Below are 18,793 nucleotides of genomic sequence, written 5' to 3' on the forward strand. Positions count from 1 at the left end.
GAAAAATGAAATTAGTACATCAACAATGGAAAAGGAAAATTGTGTTTACATGAATTACAAATATATTGGGTAACTTAAGAGTGATGGATCAGTGGGCAAAACCTCATGCAGGGAGACAAAACTTCTGAAAATTTTGGAACCATTAACAATCATTACCAATGCTTAAAGAACAGAGAAAACAGTGGAAAAAGAAATGACAAGGAACAAAGGGGAACTGTAAAGCCACATCTGTCTTTCATCAGCTGTGAAAGTTCGACAGTACACATTAATGTAGTACTAACAGAACCAACAAGTCCAAATTGTTAATACTCCATACGAGACTCCTTCCAACCTTATTTTGTCTAACCCTATTTGCATGTCCTTCTAATCATTTTCTGTTTATGCCCTTCACTAGCTTCTCTTTAAAGGGAAGACAGAAATTTACAAAATTACCATTATATTTCTTACCTATATTCAGCACCCCAGCCTTTCACAAAACTCATCCTAATTGTGCACATTCTGGTTAACTGGTAAACTGCTTCAAAGCCTTGGTTTACAGACTGAGCCAGAAGTGCTGCAAATTCCTGGTTATTGAATATTTTCAGGTTACACCCTATGAAACAAAATTAGAAAATAGCAAATTAGATTTTACATTGGTAGGCAGAGTAAATGGAGAAATAATTTGTACAAGTATATTTTCAAAATTTCTAAATACTCTCCAGTATTCATCTTCATGTATAATCAGACAAAATTAGTATGCTACTCAAATCATTTTGCCAAATAGCCAAAAGTACCTGTGTGGCTGCTCAGTTGTGTCCTCTCTCTGTCTATTCCTGTATTGTCACTTGTATGAAAACTAGTTACCAATTCAATTTTGAGCAAAAATTTACTTTGAATTACAATAGGGCTAATTTTAGCAACTTCTCATCCCCAAAATAACATAGGCAGAAGCATAAAGATTAACCAGTTGATGTTTAAACTTTTATCACAAGCGCATAGAAGACGCCCACAGAAGACAGAGGGTGGTGGTAGATGGAACATATTCTGCCGGGAGGTCAGTGACCAGTGGTGTTCAGCAGGGATCTGTTCTGGGACCCCTGCTGCTCTGTGACTTCTATAAATGACTTGGATAAGGAAGTGGAATGGGAGGGTTAGTAAGTTTGTAGATGACACAAAGGTTGGAGGTAGAGTGGATAAATGTAGAAGGTTGTCATAGATTACAACAGGATATAGATAGGATGCAGAGCTGGGCGGAGAAGTGGCAGATAGAGTTCAATCCTGAGAAGTGTGAAGTGATACACTTTTGAAGAACGAACTTGAAGGTAGAGTACAAGGTTAATGGCAGGATGCTGAGCAGTGTGGAGGAACAGAGGGATCTTGGGGTCCAAATCTATAGATCCCTTAATGTTACCACGCAGGGTGGTTAAGGTGGTGTATGGTGTGCTGGCCTTCATTAGTTGGTGGATTGAGTTCAAGAGTCGCGAGGTAATGTTGCAGCTCTATAGAACTCTGGTTAGACCACACTTGGAGTATTGTGTCATCATAGGAAGGATATGGAAGCTTTAGAGAGGGTGCAGAGGAGATTTACCAGGATGCTACCTGGATTAGAGAGCATGTCTTATGAGGATAGGTTGAGTGAGCTAGGGTTTTTCTCTTCGGAGAGGAGAATGAGAGGTGACGATAGAGGTGTACAAGATGATAAGGGGATTAGATCGAGTGGACAGTCAGACTTTTTCTCAGGATGAAAATGGCTAACACAAAGGGGCATAAATCATACACATACACAGCCCGAGTGGTGGGTGTGTGGAACACACTGCCGGCAGAGTTTGTAGAGGCAGATACATTAGAGACATTTAAGAGACTCTTTGATAGCCACATGGATGATAGAAAAATGGAGGGCTATGTGGGAGGGGGAGATAAGGGTTAGATAGATAGATCTTGGAGCAGGATAAACTGTTGGCACAACATCGTGGGCCGAAGGGCCTGTACTGTGCTGTAATGTTCTATATTAGCCCTCCCCACATAACTGGGGTGCACATGATTGAGATCTTCAAAATTGTAAGGGGCATAAATAAATAGATAGGGTAACATTTTCCCTTTACACAGGTGGCTATAATTAGAAGGCATCCATTTCAGAGAAGGAGATTTATAGTGGATGAAAGGAGGAATTCTGCTCCCACACTGCCGCGCCCCCCCCCCCCCCCCACACACACACACTCAGGAAGGTGAATGAAATCTGGAACACATTGTGTGAAGAGGTGGAAGAGGCAGGTAGTTTTCAATTTATATTTAGGTGAAGACTTGAATCACCATAGAATAGAAAGCGATGGGTCCATTGCTAGAAAGTGGGATTAATATACTGGATGTCCAGAATGAACATGGCGGGCCAAATTACTTGCTTCATGCTGTATGACCATATCCTTTCCTCCAACAACATCGTTCTTCTTTCCTTCTCATTCCAGCACTTCCTGCACCTGAATTTAGCACTCATTAAAAAATGTAGAACAGTACAGCAGAGGAACAGGCCCTTCTGCCCATGACGTCTGTGTCGACCAGACCAACCGAACTAATCGAATCTGCCTGCACAAAGTCCACATCCCACTATTCCCTGCCTGTTCACATGCCTGTCCAAATGACACTTAAATATTACTATCGTATCTTCTTTCACCATTTCCTCTGGTAGCTCGTTTCAGGCACCTACCATGCTCTATGCAAAAAAAAACTTGCCTTGCAACTGCCCCACGCCCCCCCCCCCCCCCTTCATCTTAAAGCTATATTGTCCAGTATTTGACATTTTCATCCTGGGAAAAAGACCATCTACCCTATCTATACATCTTACAATTTGATACGCTTCCATCAGGTTGCCCCTCAGCCTTTGATGCTCCAAAGAAAACAATCCATTTGTCCAATCTCTCCCTATAGCTCATACCCTCCTATTCAGGCAACATCCTGGTGAACCTTTTCTGCACTCTCTCCAATGTCTCCACATCCTTACAGCCGCAGCATGACTTCCCTACTTTTATATTCAACACCCCAATCAACAAAAGCAAGTATGCCACGTGCATTCTTTACCAGCCTATCTACTTGTGTTGCCACCTTCATGGAGCTATGGACTTGCACTCCAAGATCCTTCTGTGCATCAATGCTCTTTAGGGTCCTGCCATTTACTGTATTCTTTCCTCTTATATTTGACCTCCCAAAGTGCAACAAGTCACATTTGTCTGGATTAAATTCCATCTGTCATTTCTCTGCCCACATTTCTAACTGGTCTACATCCCACTGAATCCTTTGACAATCTTCCTCACCATCCACAATTCTATCAATTTTTGAGTTGACTGCAAACTTACTAATCAGCACACTCACAAACTGCAGAGATCCAACATTGATCCCTGCAGAACACCACTAATCACAGACCTCCAGTCAGAATATCACCCCTCTACCACTACATCCTGTCTACTACAGCCAAGCTAATTTTGAATCCAATCTACCATGTCTCCATGGATCTCATGTACCGTCATCTTCTGGATTAGCCTATCATGAGGGACCTTGTCAAAAGCTTTACTAAAGTCCATGTATACAACATTCACTGCCCTACCCTCAATCATTTTCATCACCACAAAAAAAACTTAATCATTTGTAAGAGATGACCTCTCCCACACAAAGCCATGCTGACTATCCCTAATAAGTCCATGCTTTTCCTGATGGTGATGAGTCCATTTCTCAGAATCATTGCTGTTTATCAACAGCAACTTCATTTCAAACACTTCACAGTCAACGACTATTCTTTTAAGATTCCAAAGTTCCCCAAAAAAATCAGGTAGTCCTGTTCATCTGAATTCTTCTTAGTTCTGCCACAAATTCCACAATCCTTTTAAGATACAACCTACATACAGACATCACATCAGAGCCCCTGAATGCACTGTTTCCACTCACCTTTTATTTGGGTTATTTCAATTTCTGACCAACTGCACTGGAACTCCCCTGCTCAAAATGCTCAGCTTGCAGTCCATCCTGGACCTCTTATGTTCTATAGGATAGCATACTACATACTAACTGTTCTCTGATACCATGCGGTGGAGCAATCATCTCCAAGCTGCTCTGCATTGCCATCCTGGCACCTGTCCCTCCCTCAAAAGCTCAATTTCATCCTTGAGGACATCTTTCCGATGTCTTACAGAAAGCAAACTACAGATACAAATTGTTAATCAGGCCCAATAAGCAAAGAACAGAGCTGGATTAATTTTGTCACCACTACAAAATTTCAACTGCTTATCTATATTTCGGCTACCCGCAGACTTTAAATGCTCTCTCAGCATTGTTCCTCTATGAGGAGATTTAAGACCTGGATGCTAGGAACAATTGGCTTCCTTCCCAATACACATTTTGAAACAGAAATTTAAAATTAGTAGAGCAATTAGCTTCCTTTAACTAGAAACAAAACTTAATCTCATCCAAGCATCTTTCTTACCTGGTGGAATCTTACACACTGTTGCAGGATGCCAGCCATATCTTTGATTACAATTGGGACTTTGAACGAAGATGGCACTATCACTCAGGCACTCAGCAAAAACCTCCCCACCAATGTAATACAACCTCACTCCTCTTCCTAAAAGAAAAATAAGTTATATTTGGAATACATATGCATTACCAAAGTCACATTAGGAATGCATCTCCATTGCCAAATTAATATGTTAAAAGAGTAAAAGCCAACAGACAGCTGTTTTTATTGGGAAAAAATGCAAACTGTAGAATATTTAGATAAATTAAAGAAAAACTAGAAATCTCAGACAAGTAATGGCAAAGCACAATGTAACAAAATAACTAAAATACTGGGTTAATGATAGCAAGTTTTTTCTCTCTCCATAGATATTACCTGATCTGAGTATTTCCAGCAGTCTCTTATTTCAGGTTTCCAGTAATTGTGTTCTGCATCTCACCCCGCTCTATCTACCCTTATTCATCTCCCTTAATTTATGCTCTCCAGACTGAACCACCATAATTAGATGGCACCAAAAATAACTGTCGCCTGGATGACCTTATCTCCACTCTGCTACAAACATTCCTGTTGTTCTCTCCATTCCCCTTTCTCTCTACAACTTTAATAACCTGGCTTTCTCACTTTTCTAGTTCTGATGAAAGGTAATTGAGCTGAATGGTTAACCCACTTTCTCTTTGCCTGCTGAGCATCTTCAGCATTTTCTACTTTTATTTCTATTTTGTAACATTTTGCTCCAAAGAAACAACGGCAAAGAACTTGGAACCATCTCTGGAACAGGTTTCAAATTTGTACATAAGTGAACCATCTTTAATTACATACCAAGATGCATCACACAAACTCAATTATTCCAGTCCAAGTTTTTAAACTATGGTTCAGTGGTAGCACACAGGGTCAGAAGCAATAGATTCCAATCCCAATACAGGGGCAAGTACAAAAGCCAAGTGACGCTCCCTTACAGTGCTGAGGGAGCTTTGCACTATTACAGGGTCCTTCTGAGGAGAGACAGATAGCATCACCCATCTCAAACCACACTTCTCAATACAAAAAGGGCAATTCTTCTCAGTGACAGTATCAAACTAGCTTTAAAAAAAATCTTGCAATATGAAAATTATCTGGGTTATCAATTCTTTAGAGGATTGTTTTGGGGGCACTCAAGAGAATGTAAAACAACTGTTTCTTCCTTTCAGAGTATTGTCCAAAAGTGCAATATTTTGTGGCACGAGTTAACAGTACAAACTGGATATACATGCCTTGACATTCACACAAAAAAAAAGAGCAGCAGCAGGCAGCCACCCAACCCCTCAAGCTTGTCCATCATTCAACATGATTACAGCTGATATTCCCCAGGCCTCAACACGTGCCAGTTCCACGTAGACCTCAATTCTGCAATCTTTCAAAAAATTATTCACTTCTTTAAATATCTCATGATCCAGCCTCCACAACCCTCTAAAGGTACAGAATTCCTGAACTTCACCAACCTCCGCAAGAAGAAATTCCCAGGTTTAAAAGACTGTCCCCTCATCTTGCAACTACGCCCCCTTATTAGACACTGTCCCACCTTTTGTCATGCCCCCTTAGAATCCTACAAGCTTCAGCAAGATCACCACCTATCTACTAACCTTAAAGAATACAGGTCTAACAATTTTAGCTGTTTGTGATAGGACAAGTCTCTCGTGCCAGGATTAGTTGAGTGAATCGCTTCTGGACTTCCTTCAATGGTGACATCCTGGTTTAAGGTATCTGTAATCTCCTTGCTACTGTTTAATGATTCTCCAGTCTCACTCACCAGAGGTCCCTCACTTAGCTGCCTTTTCCTTTGTATATATCCAATGAAACTCCTGCTGTACGCTTTAATATTCCTCACCAGTTAATTCTCAAAAATCAATTTTCTCTCTCATTAGCTTTTTAGTCCTCTGCTGCTAGTTCCAGAATAATTCTCAGTCTAGATTTTGATTTAATGCTTTGCTTGTCCTTTGTTAACCATGGATGGCACATCTTTCTCATAGAGTTCCTCTTTTTGACTGGAATAAATTTCTGTTAAGCATTATAAAATAGCTGCCACTCATCTGCTGATCTATGTTTGGGCCTATTTTCTCACTCCATATCTCTTCCTTCACATCCCTTATTTAAGGATATTGATTTTAGACCCAAAGTGTTCACCTTCAAATTGCATCTGAAATTCTATCATGTTGTGATCACTGCTCCTAAGGGATCTTTTAACTACAGAGTCTCTTATTAACACATTACACATGACCAACTCTAAAATAACCTATTCCCAGGTAGGTTCCATAACATTGCTCCAAGAAGCAATCCCCGAATTCACAAAATTTCTCTTCCATGCTATCCTTGACAGTTTTAGTCCAATCAATGTGCAGATTAAAAAAAAATTCATGATAATTGCAATTCCCTACTTAACACTTTCCATATTTCACCACACGTGCTTCGTCTTAGAATCATACCACACAGAAATGGGCTTTTTCAGCCCACCTTGTCCATGCCAACCACGATGCCTATCTATGCCAATCCCATTTGCCTACATTAGACCCCATAACCTTCTAAGCCTTTCCTATCCGAGTACCTGTCCGAATGCATTTCAAACATTGTAAATATATCTTCCTCTACCACCTCAGCTAGCAGCTCGTTCCACTGTTTCTCTGGAACGAATTGCTAGCTGAGAACGAGCTGGAACATACTGCGGAGATCTCCTTTAAATTTCTCTCCTCTCATTATAGACTCCCATGCCCTTGGGGAAAAAGACTGCGACTATTTACCCATCTGTGCCCCTCATAACTTATAAACCTCTAAAAGGTCACTCCTGAGCCTCCTATGTTCCAGTGAAAATAACTCAGCCTATCTAATCTCTCCTTATGACTACAGTCCTCTATTACAGGCAATATCCAGGTGAATCTCTTCTGCAGTCTCTCTGTTGCTACCATATCCTTCCAGTAGTGTGGCAACCAGAACTGTACACAATATTCCAAATGTGGTCTATCCAATTTTTTTTTTAAATATAGCAGCAAGATGACACCCCAACTCTTGAACTCAATGCCTCAGCCTATGAAGACAAGCATACCAAATGCTTTCCTCACTACCCTATCTACATTTCTCCATTGTCAGGCAGATATGGACTTGTACCTAGAAGTCTATTTGTACATCAATGGTCCCAAGGTGCCTGCCATTTAATCTATATATCCTACCAGAATGTGACCTCCCAAAGTACATTACCTCACACAGATTAAATTCCATTTGCCCAACTTTCAAGTGATCTATGACCCTTGGAAAACCACCTTCTCCATCTACAACTCCAATCCATTTTTGTGTTGTCTGTAAACTTAATCAGACTACTTACATTCTCATACATTTACATATTACAAAGGTCCCAGAACCAATCCCTGTGTACACCACTTGTTACAGACTTCCAGTCAGAAAAACACCCATCGACCACTATCCTCTGCCTCCTGTCACCAAGCCGATTCGGGATTCACTCTGCCAACACACCTTAGATCCCTTGTGCCTTCACCTTCCGGATCATGCAGGACCTTTTCAAAAGCCTTAAAATCCATGTAAATTATGTCCACTGCTGTACCTTCATCAATTTTCTTAGTTACCTACTGTTCCTACTGTGAGACAACAATGTGGGGGCCTATAGATCACTTTCACTTGCATCTTTTCCTTGCTGTTCTTTATTTCCACCCACACCGATTCCACATAATAATCCACTGAATGTATATCACTACACACCAGCACACAGATAACCTCTTGATTAACAAGACCACCTGACCTCCTTTTCCTTTGGAACCTGGAATATTCTGGAATACTAGTTCAGTCCAGTAACCACTTCAGTTTAATATCTATTAGATCAAAGGCTTTATGCCTTCAACTCATCCACCTTGTTAGAAATACTCCGTGCATTCAGACAAGCCTTAGACCAATCATTCCAACTTCTGATACAGACATGCTTATATTTTCTGCCACTTCCTTTCACACTTTGATTTTCATTCACTCCTTAAAGTATCTTGTGCCACTGGTACACCAATCTTTGAGCATTGGTTTTACTTTGACTCTTATTTACCCTCTGCCAATTTGCACATGCCATAGATTGCTTAATGCTGATCTTTCTCCCCTGTGCTATGCAACTGAAAATCTTTTTTTTTTGCCTGCCAGTGTGTAAAAAAACAATTTCAGAATTGTTTTGCTTCACACATTATCTGACCAAGTATTTACTGATGAGTCATCTTGCACTAATGATGTAATTTCTGCATTAGGAGTGTATGCGATGAAATAATTCTCAGTGTAGTGATCCTTCTAGATGACAGCTTGAATCACAATGAACTGGGGTTTGCTGGTCATTGAGCACTGCCAGGACAACATGGCTTTTCTTGCACAGCGCCACAATGGGAAGGCTACTTGATAAATAAAAAATTGTGTAGCTATATTCTTGCTCTTCCCTTTGAATTAAACTGACATCTCCAGCCTCCATAATAAAAATACCAACCTTCCCTGATCCTCTCCCAAACTCAAGTACTCATCTTCTACTTCTACAATTGCCACAACACATGTGAATATGATTGGGGAGGATATTAACAAGTCCCATTCTCACAATTTTCCCAACACCTGCCCACAAAATGATTGTCTCTGATGCCCTCCAATTCAGACTCTGAAAATGTAAATTATTTTACACCCATGGCCTCAGGCACAACTCAGGCTTTAAGTGGATGGCTAATAACAGAAATGGTCATTACAGGGGATGGGGAGGTCCATTTAGTTTGGTGTGGGGAGGTGGGGGAAGAAAAAATGATGCAAATAACTTTCATACTTTGCTAATGGCTTACTAAAGTATGTTGCTGTATATCAAAGACCATGCATCCTCAACAGTGCTCAATGGCAAGTACTCAGTTCAACATAGTCCAATTCCCATACAATGATCCAAATTTGCATGCATCAGCATAATGCTACTCCCTATCCTCCGAATATGGTAAGTGTCTTTGCTGTAGTGGTGACTCATGGCTGGTCAAATTACCAGAATGAAGCAAGACAGTCCTAAAATGATGCTGTATTTCACACACACACGGGGGGGGGGGGGGGGGGGAGGGCGGGGGGCGCGGCGGTGTGGAGAAGAAAGGTGGTGGAAATTGATTTTCAAATTGCATGACACTAGATTTAAAAATAACACAAACAGCCAGCATTAGAATACCTGCATTTTTAGGCATGGATTAATTCATATTGTTATCTAATGCAGAAAAAGGTCATTAATACACTTGTTTTGAGAAAGGCTAGGGAAAAGAGAGACCTTGGGAAGTGAGTTTTTCCTTTTACTTCTGGAACATGAGTGTCAGCATTTACTGCCCATACTGAATTAAGAATCTTGCTGGGCCACTTTGGAGGTTTATTTCAGAATCAACCACTGCTGGGTTTGGAAACACTCAAAGGCTAGACTGGATAAGGATGGCAAATGTGAATTGGATGGATTTTTAAATAACAACGGTTGTTATTGATATTGGGCTTTTATTCCACATTTAATTGATTTAAACTCCCCAGTTGCCAAAGTAGGATCCAATCTTGTTTCTTCTAATCAATATTTTAGGTATGTGGACATTAATCCAGTAACTTGACACCATACCACTGTACCCAGTGGTGGAGAGGACGACAGTGAGTAGCTTGCCTGCTTGGTTGGTTGGCTGGCTGGCTTACATTGGTAGGTGGGATAAATAGGTTGGACTTTCTTCTTAAAAGCAGGTAGTTTTACTTCAGTCCACACTTCTCCTCAACTGTTCAATAATTGCAGGACACCAGCACTCCCCCACCAGACTCCTCATGAAGTCCAATAGAGCCACAGAGTGTACAGCACAGACACAGACCTTTCAACCCACCACGTCTATGCTGGCTGTTGTACCCATCTACACTAATCCCATTTACCCACATTAGGTCCATAGTGTTCTACTTTGGAATACACAGCACAAGATTCCTCAGCTTGGCTAGAACTAACTCCTGCCTGAGCAAGGACCTGGACCCACTGCAATTCACCTACCGCCTCAACAGGTCTACAGCAGGCGCAATCTCACTGGCTCTCCATTCTGCTTTGGAACACCTAGACAACCGCAAGACATACGTCAGGCTACTGTTTATCGATTACAGCTTGGCATTCAACACCATCATTCCTGCAGTATCAAAACCTGGGCCTCTGTACCTCCCTCTGCAATTGGATCCTCAACTTCCTTATTAGGAGACCACAGTCAGTGCAGATCAGTAATAACATCTCCTCCTTACTGACAATCAAGACAGGCACACCTCAAGGACGCGTGCTTAGCCCACTGCTCTACTCTCTCTACACACGACTGTGTGGCTAAGCACAACTCAAACGCCATCTATAAATTCACCAATGACACCACTGTTGTTGGTAGAACCTCAGATGGCAATGAAGAAGCTTACACGAGATAGATCTGCTGGTTGGTGGTGTCGCAACAACAACCTTGCACTCCACTTCAGCAAGACCAAGGAATTGATTGTGGACTTCAGGAAGGGGAAGTCAGGAGAATGCACGCCAGTCCTTATTTGAGGGGTCAGCAGTGGAAAGGGTGAGCAGCTTCAAGTTCCTGGGCCTCAGCATCTCAGAGGATCTATCCTGGGCCCAACACATTGATGCAATCATGAAGGCGGTATGCCAGTGACTCTACTTCATTAGGAGATTTGGTATGTCAAAGACTCTTACAAATTTCTCTAGATGAATGGTGGAGAGCATTCTGAATGGTTGCATCACAGCTGGAATGGAGCATCCAATGAGCAGGATCGAAAGAGGATGCAGAGGATTGTAAACTCAGCCAGCTCCATCACGGGCACAACCCTCCCCACCATCATGGACATCTTCAAGAGGCAGTGCCTTAAGGCAGCAGCATCCATCACCATCCAGAAAATGCCCTCTTCTTGTTACTACCATCAGGGAGGTGGGACAGGAGCCTGAAGATCTACACTCAACGATTTTAAGAACAGCTTCTTCCCCTCTGCCATGAGATTTCTGAACAGTCCATGAACCCAACCTCATTATTCCTTTGTTTTTGCACTATTTATTTTTGTAATTTATAGATTTTTACCTTTGCACTGTACTGCTGCTGCAAAATAACCAATTTTGCGTCATATGTCAGTGATAATAAATCTGATTGATTTTCCCAGCAATTAGGCTGCAGAGAGAACTGTTAGGGCAAATTAACTTCATTCTTATTTTCTTCTAACTGAATTAATTTGAATGCATTTGTTTTGAAGTTGTGTTCCAATGTTTTTAAGTGCATCTTAATTATTAAAATTTCCATTTTTAAATAGTTTTTATTATATAGTTTGTGTTTCTGATTTGTTACATTGGGCTTAACCAACCAGCTCACAGCCAGCTTCCCAGCAGAAGATTGTACCTGGGGGCTTACTCCAAGAAAGAGAAGGCTCGAAGGAGGTGGGGAATAGGTGATGGGCAGGTCATGAGAGTGGAGGTAGGGGAAAGAAAAAAAAAGACTCCAAATGTTGGCAATTAACACACTTGTTGGTGGAATACTGGCTCATGAATCAACTCGTCCTCAATGTTCTAGTAGAAGAATTATGGCAGATATTTTGATGGAGGCAGGAGAGAAGTGGGTGCAGCAGTGGAGAACAATTAAAAAGATGATCATGATTTGTGGAGGTTGCCAGCGTTGTCAATGGAGTAACAGCATCTGCCTTTCAGTTTTCTCTTTTGACTATTTTATGCTTTTTTTCTGGCAGGTTCCCATTGTTCATACTATACTTCAGAAAGTAGTTCAGTTTTTGTTCAGTTATGGTGTTTTCTTGTGATTCAAATTTCCTTTGACGCAGCACTCTCATCCTATAAGGTTAAGTTTTACATATGCAGACATTAAAAACTCAAATTACCAATGTGTCGTCGTGTCATCTCAACTGTTGCGTTTCTGTTGACATTAGATAGCAAACCCAGACAAAATCTTTCCGAGTTTGATGGGTCTGTAAATCCATCCACAGTTAAGGAAGGCTGTGATGCATGAAAGGTTTCACCAACTCTCTGGTTTAACTCATAGTATGCTATCGAACACCAAAATGCTGGCTCTGAATAGGTCACAGGTTGTAGATCTGCAACAGTAAAAGACAGAATTTTACAATGATAAGTATCAATTTTTGGCACTTCTGGGAATATTAACAATTATTTTTGTAAAAATGTTTTGAATTATTTCCTTGCCTAAAGGGAACTCACTTAACTTGAACAGCAATTCACTTGACTCAAATAAAAACAAATATGATCAGAGATTCAGTTACAGAAAGCAGAAAGTTAACACTGATTGATACCTTTTAATGGTGAACTTTGTCTTTCAAATTTAAAAGCACTTGCTGCTATGTAGTCAAAGGACAAGCTTTGTTTTACTTATGCAAGTTAGAATTTTGACCAGTCCTCCCAAAACAAAATTTTGCCTTTTAAACCCTTCCTTGAAATTTTAATCTCCTTTTGAACCATTTAATATAATGAGGTGTCACATCTGCCTAATAGCTTATCTGTTTCCCAAAAATTAAAGATACTAACAAAACAACACTACATTACTACATTCTCAACATTTGTCTTTTACAAACTCAACCTGACACAGATTTGAACCTAGAATCTTTTGACTGATTAAGAGCATATCAACTACAATGATAACTGACTGGCTGTATAAATGTTTGTTCACAGAGTCTTCATTTGCAGCATGCAGAATTTGTATAAACAAATAAAATAGACCAACTATGTGATCCAGAACCAAATTCAGTAAATGCAACCTGGATTTCTTGGTTGCCATGAGGTTAAAGTTAAATTTCAACACATTTGTAGTGAGAATTATGGAAGGGCTGTTGTTCAGAAGTGGCAACACCACAGTTCAGGAAAGGACTACAATGTTCATACAGACTTGATTGAGTTCAAATGACAATTGTATGCTGGGGGGATTTTGACACTGTCCAGCAGCAGAGTACAAATTTGCTGCACTTGCCAACCAGTTCTCCTTGGGTTAAGCAAGGCAATCTGCACCTCCCCTTTTAACTCACTTCCTGCTGCAAGTGAAGCTAATCTAAAAGGAGTAATGGGGAACTATTCGTCCAAATTAACCTCCATTCCAGAACTAAAGTCACCCCAATTCAATAGCTGCAAATATGCTTGTGCATGCATGCATTTAGATTCTTTTTATTGAAACCTATGAGAGAACATAAACAGGAGTGAGATTAGGCTAGTTGGCCCCTTGTGCTTGGCCTGCCGTACAATAGGATCACAGCTGATCGAATCTTAGCCTCAATACCACTTTCCCACTCTCCTTGCACACCAAAGGCTAAAATGTTTGTCAACCTCCACCATGAATAGATTCAGTGACTCCACCTTCATAGCTTTGTGGTTATAGACTTCCAAAGACCTGAGAAACATTCCTTCTCATCCATCTTAAATGTGTAACCCATTATTTTGGAACTATTCCCCCAAGTTCCCCCAAGGGTTTGGGGGGGGGGGGGGGGGGGGCGACACGGTAGCGTAGCGGTTAGCACGACGCTGTTACAGCGCCAGTGATCGAGGTTCGATTCCCATCGCTGTCTGTAAGGAGTTTGTACGTTCTCCCGTGTCTGCATGGGTTTCCTCCCACATTCTAAAAGACGTACGGGTAGGTCAATTTGGGTTTAAAATGGGCGGCGTGGACTCTTTGGGCCGGAAGGGCCTGTTACCACGCTGTAAATAAAAATTTTAAGAAGAAGTTTTAGATAATCCAATGGGGAAACATCAACCCTGTCAATCCCCCCTCAATAAGATGACCACATATTCTTCCATATTCCAACAAGTATAGGCCCCAACTGCTCAAACATTCTTCATACATTAATCCCTTCAGCCCAGAAATAAACCTAATAAATCATCCATGTACTGCTTCCAACGCTAGAACATCCTTCCCTAAATATTTATATATTGAATGGTTCGGCAAGATTGAGGAACTCTTATTTCCTCATGTTCTGTGTTGCATTACCCAAATGTGGAGGCCAACACTGTATAGAGTACTCCAGGTGTTGCCTCACAGTATCCTGCAAAGTTGCATCAAAACTTAAGTTTATAATCCATACCCCTTAGAATAAAGGCCAATGTTCCATCCACCTTCCTGATTACTGTACCTGCACACTACTTTTGTGCACATTATCATTTTCTCATACTATATTTCATCTGCCAACTTCTTGTCCACTCACTAAAATCTCTCTCTCATATATACATTTTATTTGTGTCCACTTTACAACTTGCTAACCCATCTACCTTTGTACCATCAGATTTTGGCAAATTTGGCTACAATACACACAGTCCCATCATTCGTCATCAAAATAGAGTATAAATAGTTGAAGGCCCAACAGATCCCTGCAGCACCCTCCTGATTGCCAACCCAAAATATATCCCAGCCATTTTCTTTTAAACAGCCACTTTTCTGTCGCTGCAAATACTATCCCCAACCCTAATTGCTATGATCTTTAGTGCGGCATCTTACTGAATGCTTGCTGGAAATCCACCATTTGTTACACTCTCAGAGAATGCAAGTAAATTTGTCAAACATCATTTCCTTATCATAACTCCACGTTGACTCTGCTCAACTCTTATTTTCCCACGTCCTACTATTACTTTCCTGATGATGGATTCCAGCATGTTCTCAATGACAGATATTCGGCTAACTGGCCTATAGATTCATAGAGTTATACAGCATGGAAACAGGCCCTTTGAGCCAACTCATCCACGCAACCAAGATGCCTGTCTATGCTAACCCCATTTGGCCCATACTCCTCTAAACCTTTCCTATCCAGGTATGGAATTGGTTTATTGTCACTTGTACCAAGGTACAGTGGAAAACTTGTCTTGCTTACTGTAAATAAAGATTAATTCCTTGTACAGTGCATTGAGGTAGTACAAAAAAAATACAGAATGCAAAATTAAGTGTTACAGCTACAAAGTGCAGTGCAGGTATACAATAAGGTGCAAGGTCATAATGAGGTAGACTGGAGGTTAAGAGTCTATCTTATCATACTAGGGAACCATTCAATAGTTTTATAACAGCGAGATAGAAGCTGTCCTTGAGCCTGGTGGTATTTACTTTCAGGTTTTTGTACCAGTCCAAATGACCTTTTTTTTTAAAAAAAAGGGTCATTGGAATCGTACCTGCCTCTACCACTTCCTTCAGCAGTTCGTTCCATATGCTCACTAACCTGTGTTTGGATAAACTTGCCCCTCAGTTCTCCTTTAAATCTTTCCCTCTCACCTTAAATTTGTGCTAATTTTAGACTCTCCTACCTTAGGTAAGATGGGTAGACCTTTTTCCCATGCCCCTCAATTTTATAAACCTCTATAAAGGTCATCCCTCAGCCTCCTTTCACTCTAGGGAAAACAGTCTTAGCCTATCCAGTCTTTCCCTTATAACTAAAGGTCTCCAATCCCAGCAACATTCCTGTGAATCTTTTCTGCACCCTCTCTAGATTAATCACAACCTTCCTTCCTATAGTAAGGCAACTGGAACTGCACAATACTCCAAGTGCAGCCTAACCAACGATTTGTATAACTGTAACATGACATCCCAACTCCTACACGCAATATCTTGGCCAATGAAGACAAGTGTACCATACGCCTTCTTCACCACTCTGTCTACCCGTGTCAGCAATTTCAGGGAACTATGTACTTGTAACCCAAAGATCTCACTGCTCAATAACACTCCCCAGGATCCTACCATTTACTGTATGCTCTAGTCTCATTTGACTTCCCATAATGCATCACTTTTCACATGCCCAAGTTAAATTCTGTCAGCCATTCCTTTACTAACTTTCCCAGTGATCTACATCCTGTTTAAAACTTCACTGTCCACTAAACCAATTTTGGTGTCACCTGTAAACTCATTAATCATGCCACCTACATATAATGATGAACTGTTAAGGATCCAGCACTGATTGCTGCAGCACATTGTCGGTTACAGGTCTCAAAACTGAAAAGCAACCTTCCACTACAACCTTCTGCCTCCTTTCACCTGGTCAATTTTGTATCTACTTTACTATCTCACCCTGGACCCCATGTATTCTAACCTTCTGAACCAGCCTACCACACAGGACCTTGCCCTACTGGATATTTTCCCACCTTGTCAGCCTCCTTTCTTGAGTAGGAGTGTTAGATTCAGAGTTTTCCAATCCTCTGGGACCTCTCCAGAATGCAGGGAATTTTGGTAGATTATAACTAACGCATCCCGATCTCAGTTATATCTGTAATTTTCTTTAAGGTAACTGGATGGGGGCCATCAAGTCCAGTGATCTCACCATTTTGCTTAGTAGCCTCTCTTTTTCCCCTCCAGTAATAGAAATTGTTCCAAGTTCCGATATTTATAAATATAGAATGGTCCTAGCATGAAGACCAAACAGAAATAATTACTTAAAACCACCCTCATTTCTCTATTACCCAATGTCAACAAAGCATGGATCCTTGGCTCTTAAACACTGCTCTCCAATAATAAAGCTAATGATGAGACCTTGGAAAACATGGTCTTGTTCCCACATCTTGGACATCACCAATCACTCTATACAAGCATTGCCCTCAGAACACCAGCACGAGCTTTGGTCAACCGAGGAAGAGGGTATGAAGATCAAGGTCTCAACCTAACTAAGCTTGGGGTCTTCTGCAGAGCAATGACTCCTGCCTTCTTGTAGATCCCCAAGAACTTCCACAGCAGGTACTGCACAGTACTGGAAAGGTATCACCACCACTGTTTCCACAAAATCTTTCCAAATCCATTAGCAAGTGTACCAATGTCAGCATCCTCTTGCTGGCCAATATTACCAGTGATACCCAAATTGTACATAATTGGCTCAACTGGGAATACGACATCTTTCACATCAGATTCCCAAAACAGACCATTTTCCAAGCTGTCACCTCAAGAATTTGGAATGCTCTCCACTCACCTGGACGACTGACAAAGCAACCTGCTTGATTGGCACTTTATCAACTTCCCCAAACATGCAGTCCTTCCACCACTAGCATACAGTGACTAGAATGCATACCATCCAAAAAATGCATTGCTGTTACTCTCCCCAGCAACTCTGATAGTACTTCTCAAACCTGTGATCCCTCACAGAGGAGGACAAGGGCAGAAGGTGCTTTAGAACATCACCATCTACAGATTCCCCATCTTACAGACCATCCTGACTTGAAAATATATTGTCAGTCCTCTATCACTACTGGGTACAAATCATGGTACTCCCTACCCAACAGCACTGCCAGAGTACCTTCAAAAAGACAGAAGAAATGAAGTCAGCCCACCAACCTTCTCAGGGACAAATAGGATGGGCAATAAACACTGGCCTTGCCTGCAACATCCAGATCCCAAAAACAATTTAAAAACAAAGGTGCTCAAAATCCCCTCCAAAACAAATGCAACATCCCCCTTAACTCCTAGAACTCCCTGGCCCATAACTGCTCAAAGTGAATCAGCATTTCAGTTGGTACAGAGAATAGAATCCATGCATCAGGAGCACATGAAATCCCAACATAAACTGTAAAGGATGCACTACCTCTCAAACTACCAATCTGTCCACGCTGCCACATTGGTCTCATTCGCTACCTCTGATCCAACAGAACTAGAGTGGAAGTTATCTTTGATCCCAAGTGACTGCCTATGAAAAAGAAACCTTAAACTATATATTTTTAAAAAACAAAAATGTTTTATATTTTCAAATAAAATGCTTCAATGATTTAGGAACATATCCCTGGTATTTCAAGTCCTTGCCAGGACATGCAGCTGGAAAAGCCTGGTAGACGTGGCTTTTGCACATATCAATTCTTCCAAACTGCTTCAAGAGCAGGACTTTTGTAGCAAACCACTCCCATATGATAGCATTATATTATGCAAGGACCCATCATCTTACAAGGTCCCCTCAATTTGGAATGGAATAACTGTGGATCAGATCAAACTAAGGAACTGGGAGAAGTTCATGATTAGTTCGCTAGTCAGCAGTGAAAGCTCTGCTGAGTGCAGGTTCTGAACCTGTTACGCATGACTGATAAGCAGCTTTGTTGAATATAAAACTTCTCATTGCTCAGAATATAATGCCTCTAGTTGGCCCACATGAGATCACAGAAGCCGAAGACAGCTTGTTTTAAAAAGGTATGAAGGAAAATTCTCAGCACTAATCACTTTGTACCTGCTCATCATCAGATTCTTCAATAACTTGATGTCTGTTCACTTATTGAAAAGTGTGTTAACAATTCTATGGAAAAATTGATCTTCAAAGAATTTCACGTCTGAGATGATCTATCTGATCACTGATTAAGGAAAACTA

The 18,793-nt window shown here is 41.0% G+C and overlaps 1 protein-coding gene across 4 annotated transcripts in view; it reads right to left on the reverse strand.

Annotated features, from left to right (window-relative positions):
• The window catches only part of smad2 (SMAD family member 2), a 95,242-nt gene that overhangs the window by 3,576 nt on the left and 72,873 nt on the right, over window positions 1-18,793 (reverse strand). For 2 of the 4 annotated variants that reach the window (XM_052037064.1, XM_052037073.1), the window contains 3 exons: window positions 12,368-12,580; window positions 4,448-4,585; window positions 448-592 (listed from right to left, as the gene is read on the reverse strand). In XM_052037064.1, coding sequence (XP_051893024.1) covers window positions 448-592; window positions 4,448-4,585; window positions 12,368-12,580 — 496 coding nt within the window. The remainder of the gene's footprint in view (window positions 1-447; window positions 593-4,447; window positions 4,586-12,367; window positions 12,581-18,793) is intronic. The other 2 variants (XM_052037089.1, XM_052037081.1) reach the window with 1 other exon arrangement.

Source organism: Pristis pectinata, chromosome 2 (genome assembly GCF_009764475.1).
Source record: "Pristis pectinata isolate sPriPec2 chromosome 2, sPriPec2.1.pri, whole genome shotgun sequence".
Classification (NCBI taxonomy): domain Eukaryota; kingdom Metazoa; phylum Chordata; class Chondrichthyes; order Rhinopristiformes; family Pristidae; genus Pristis; species Pristis pectinata.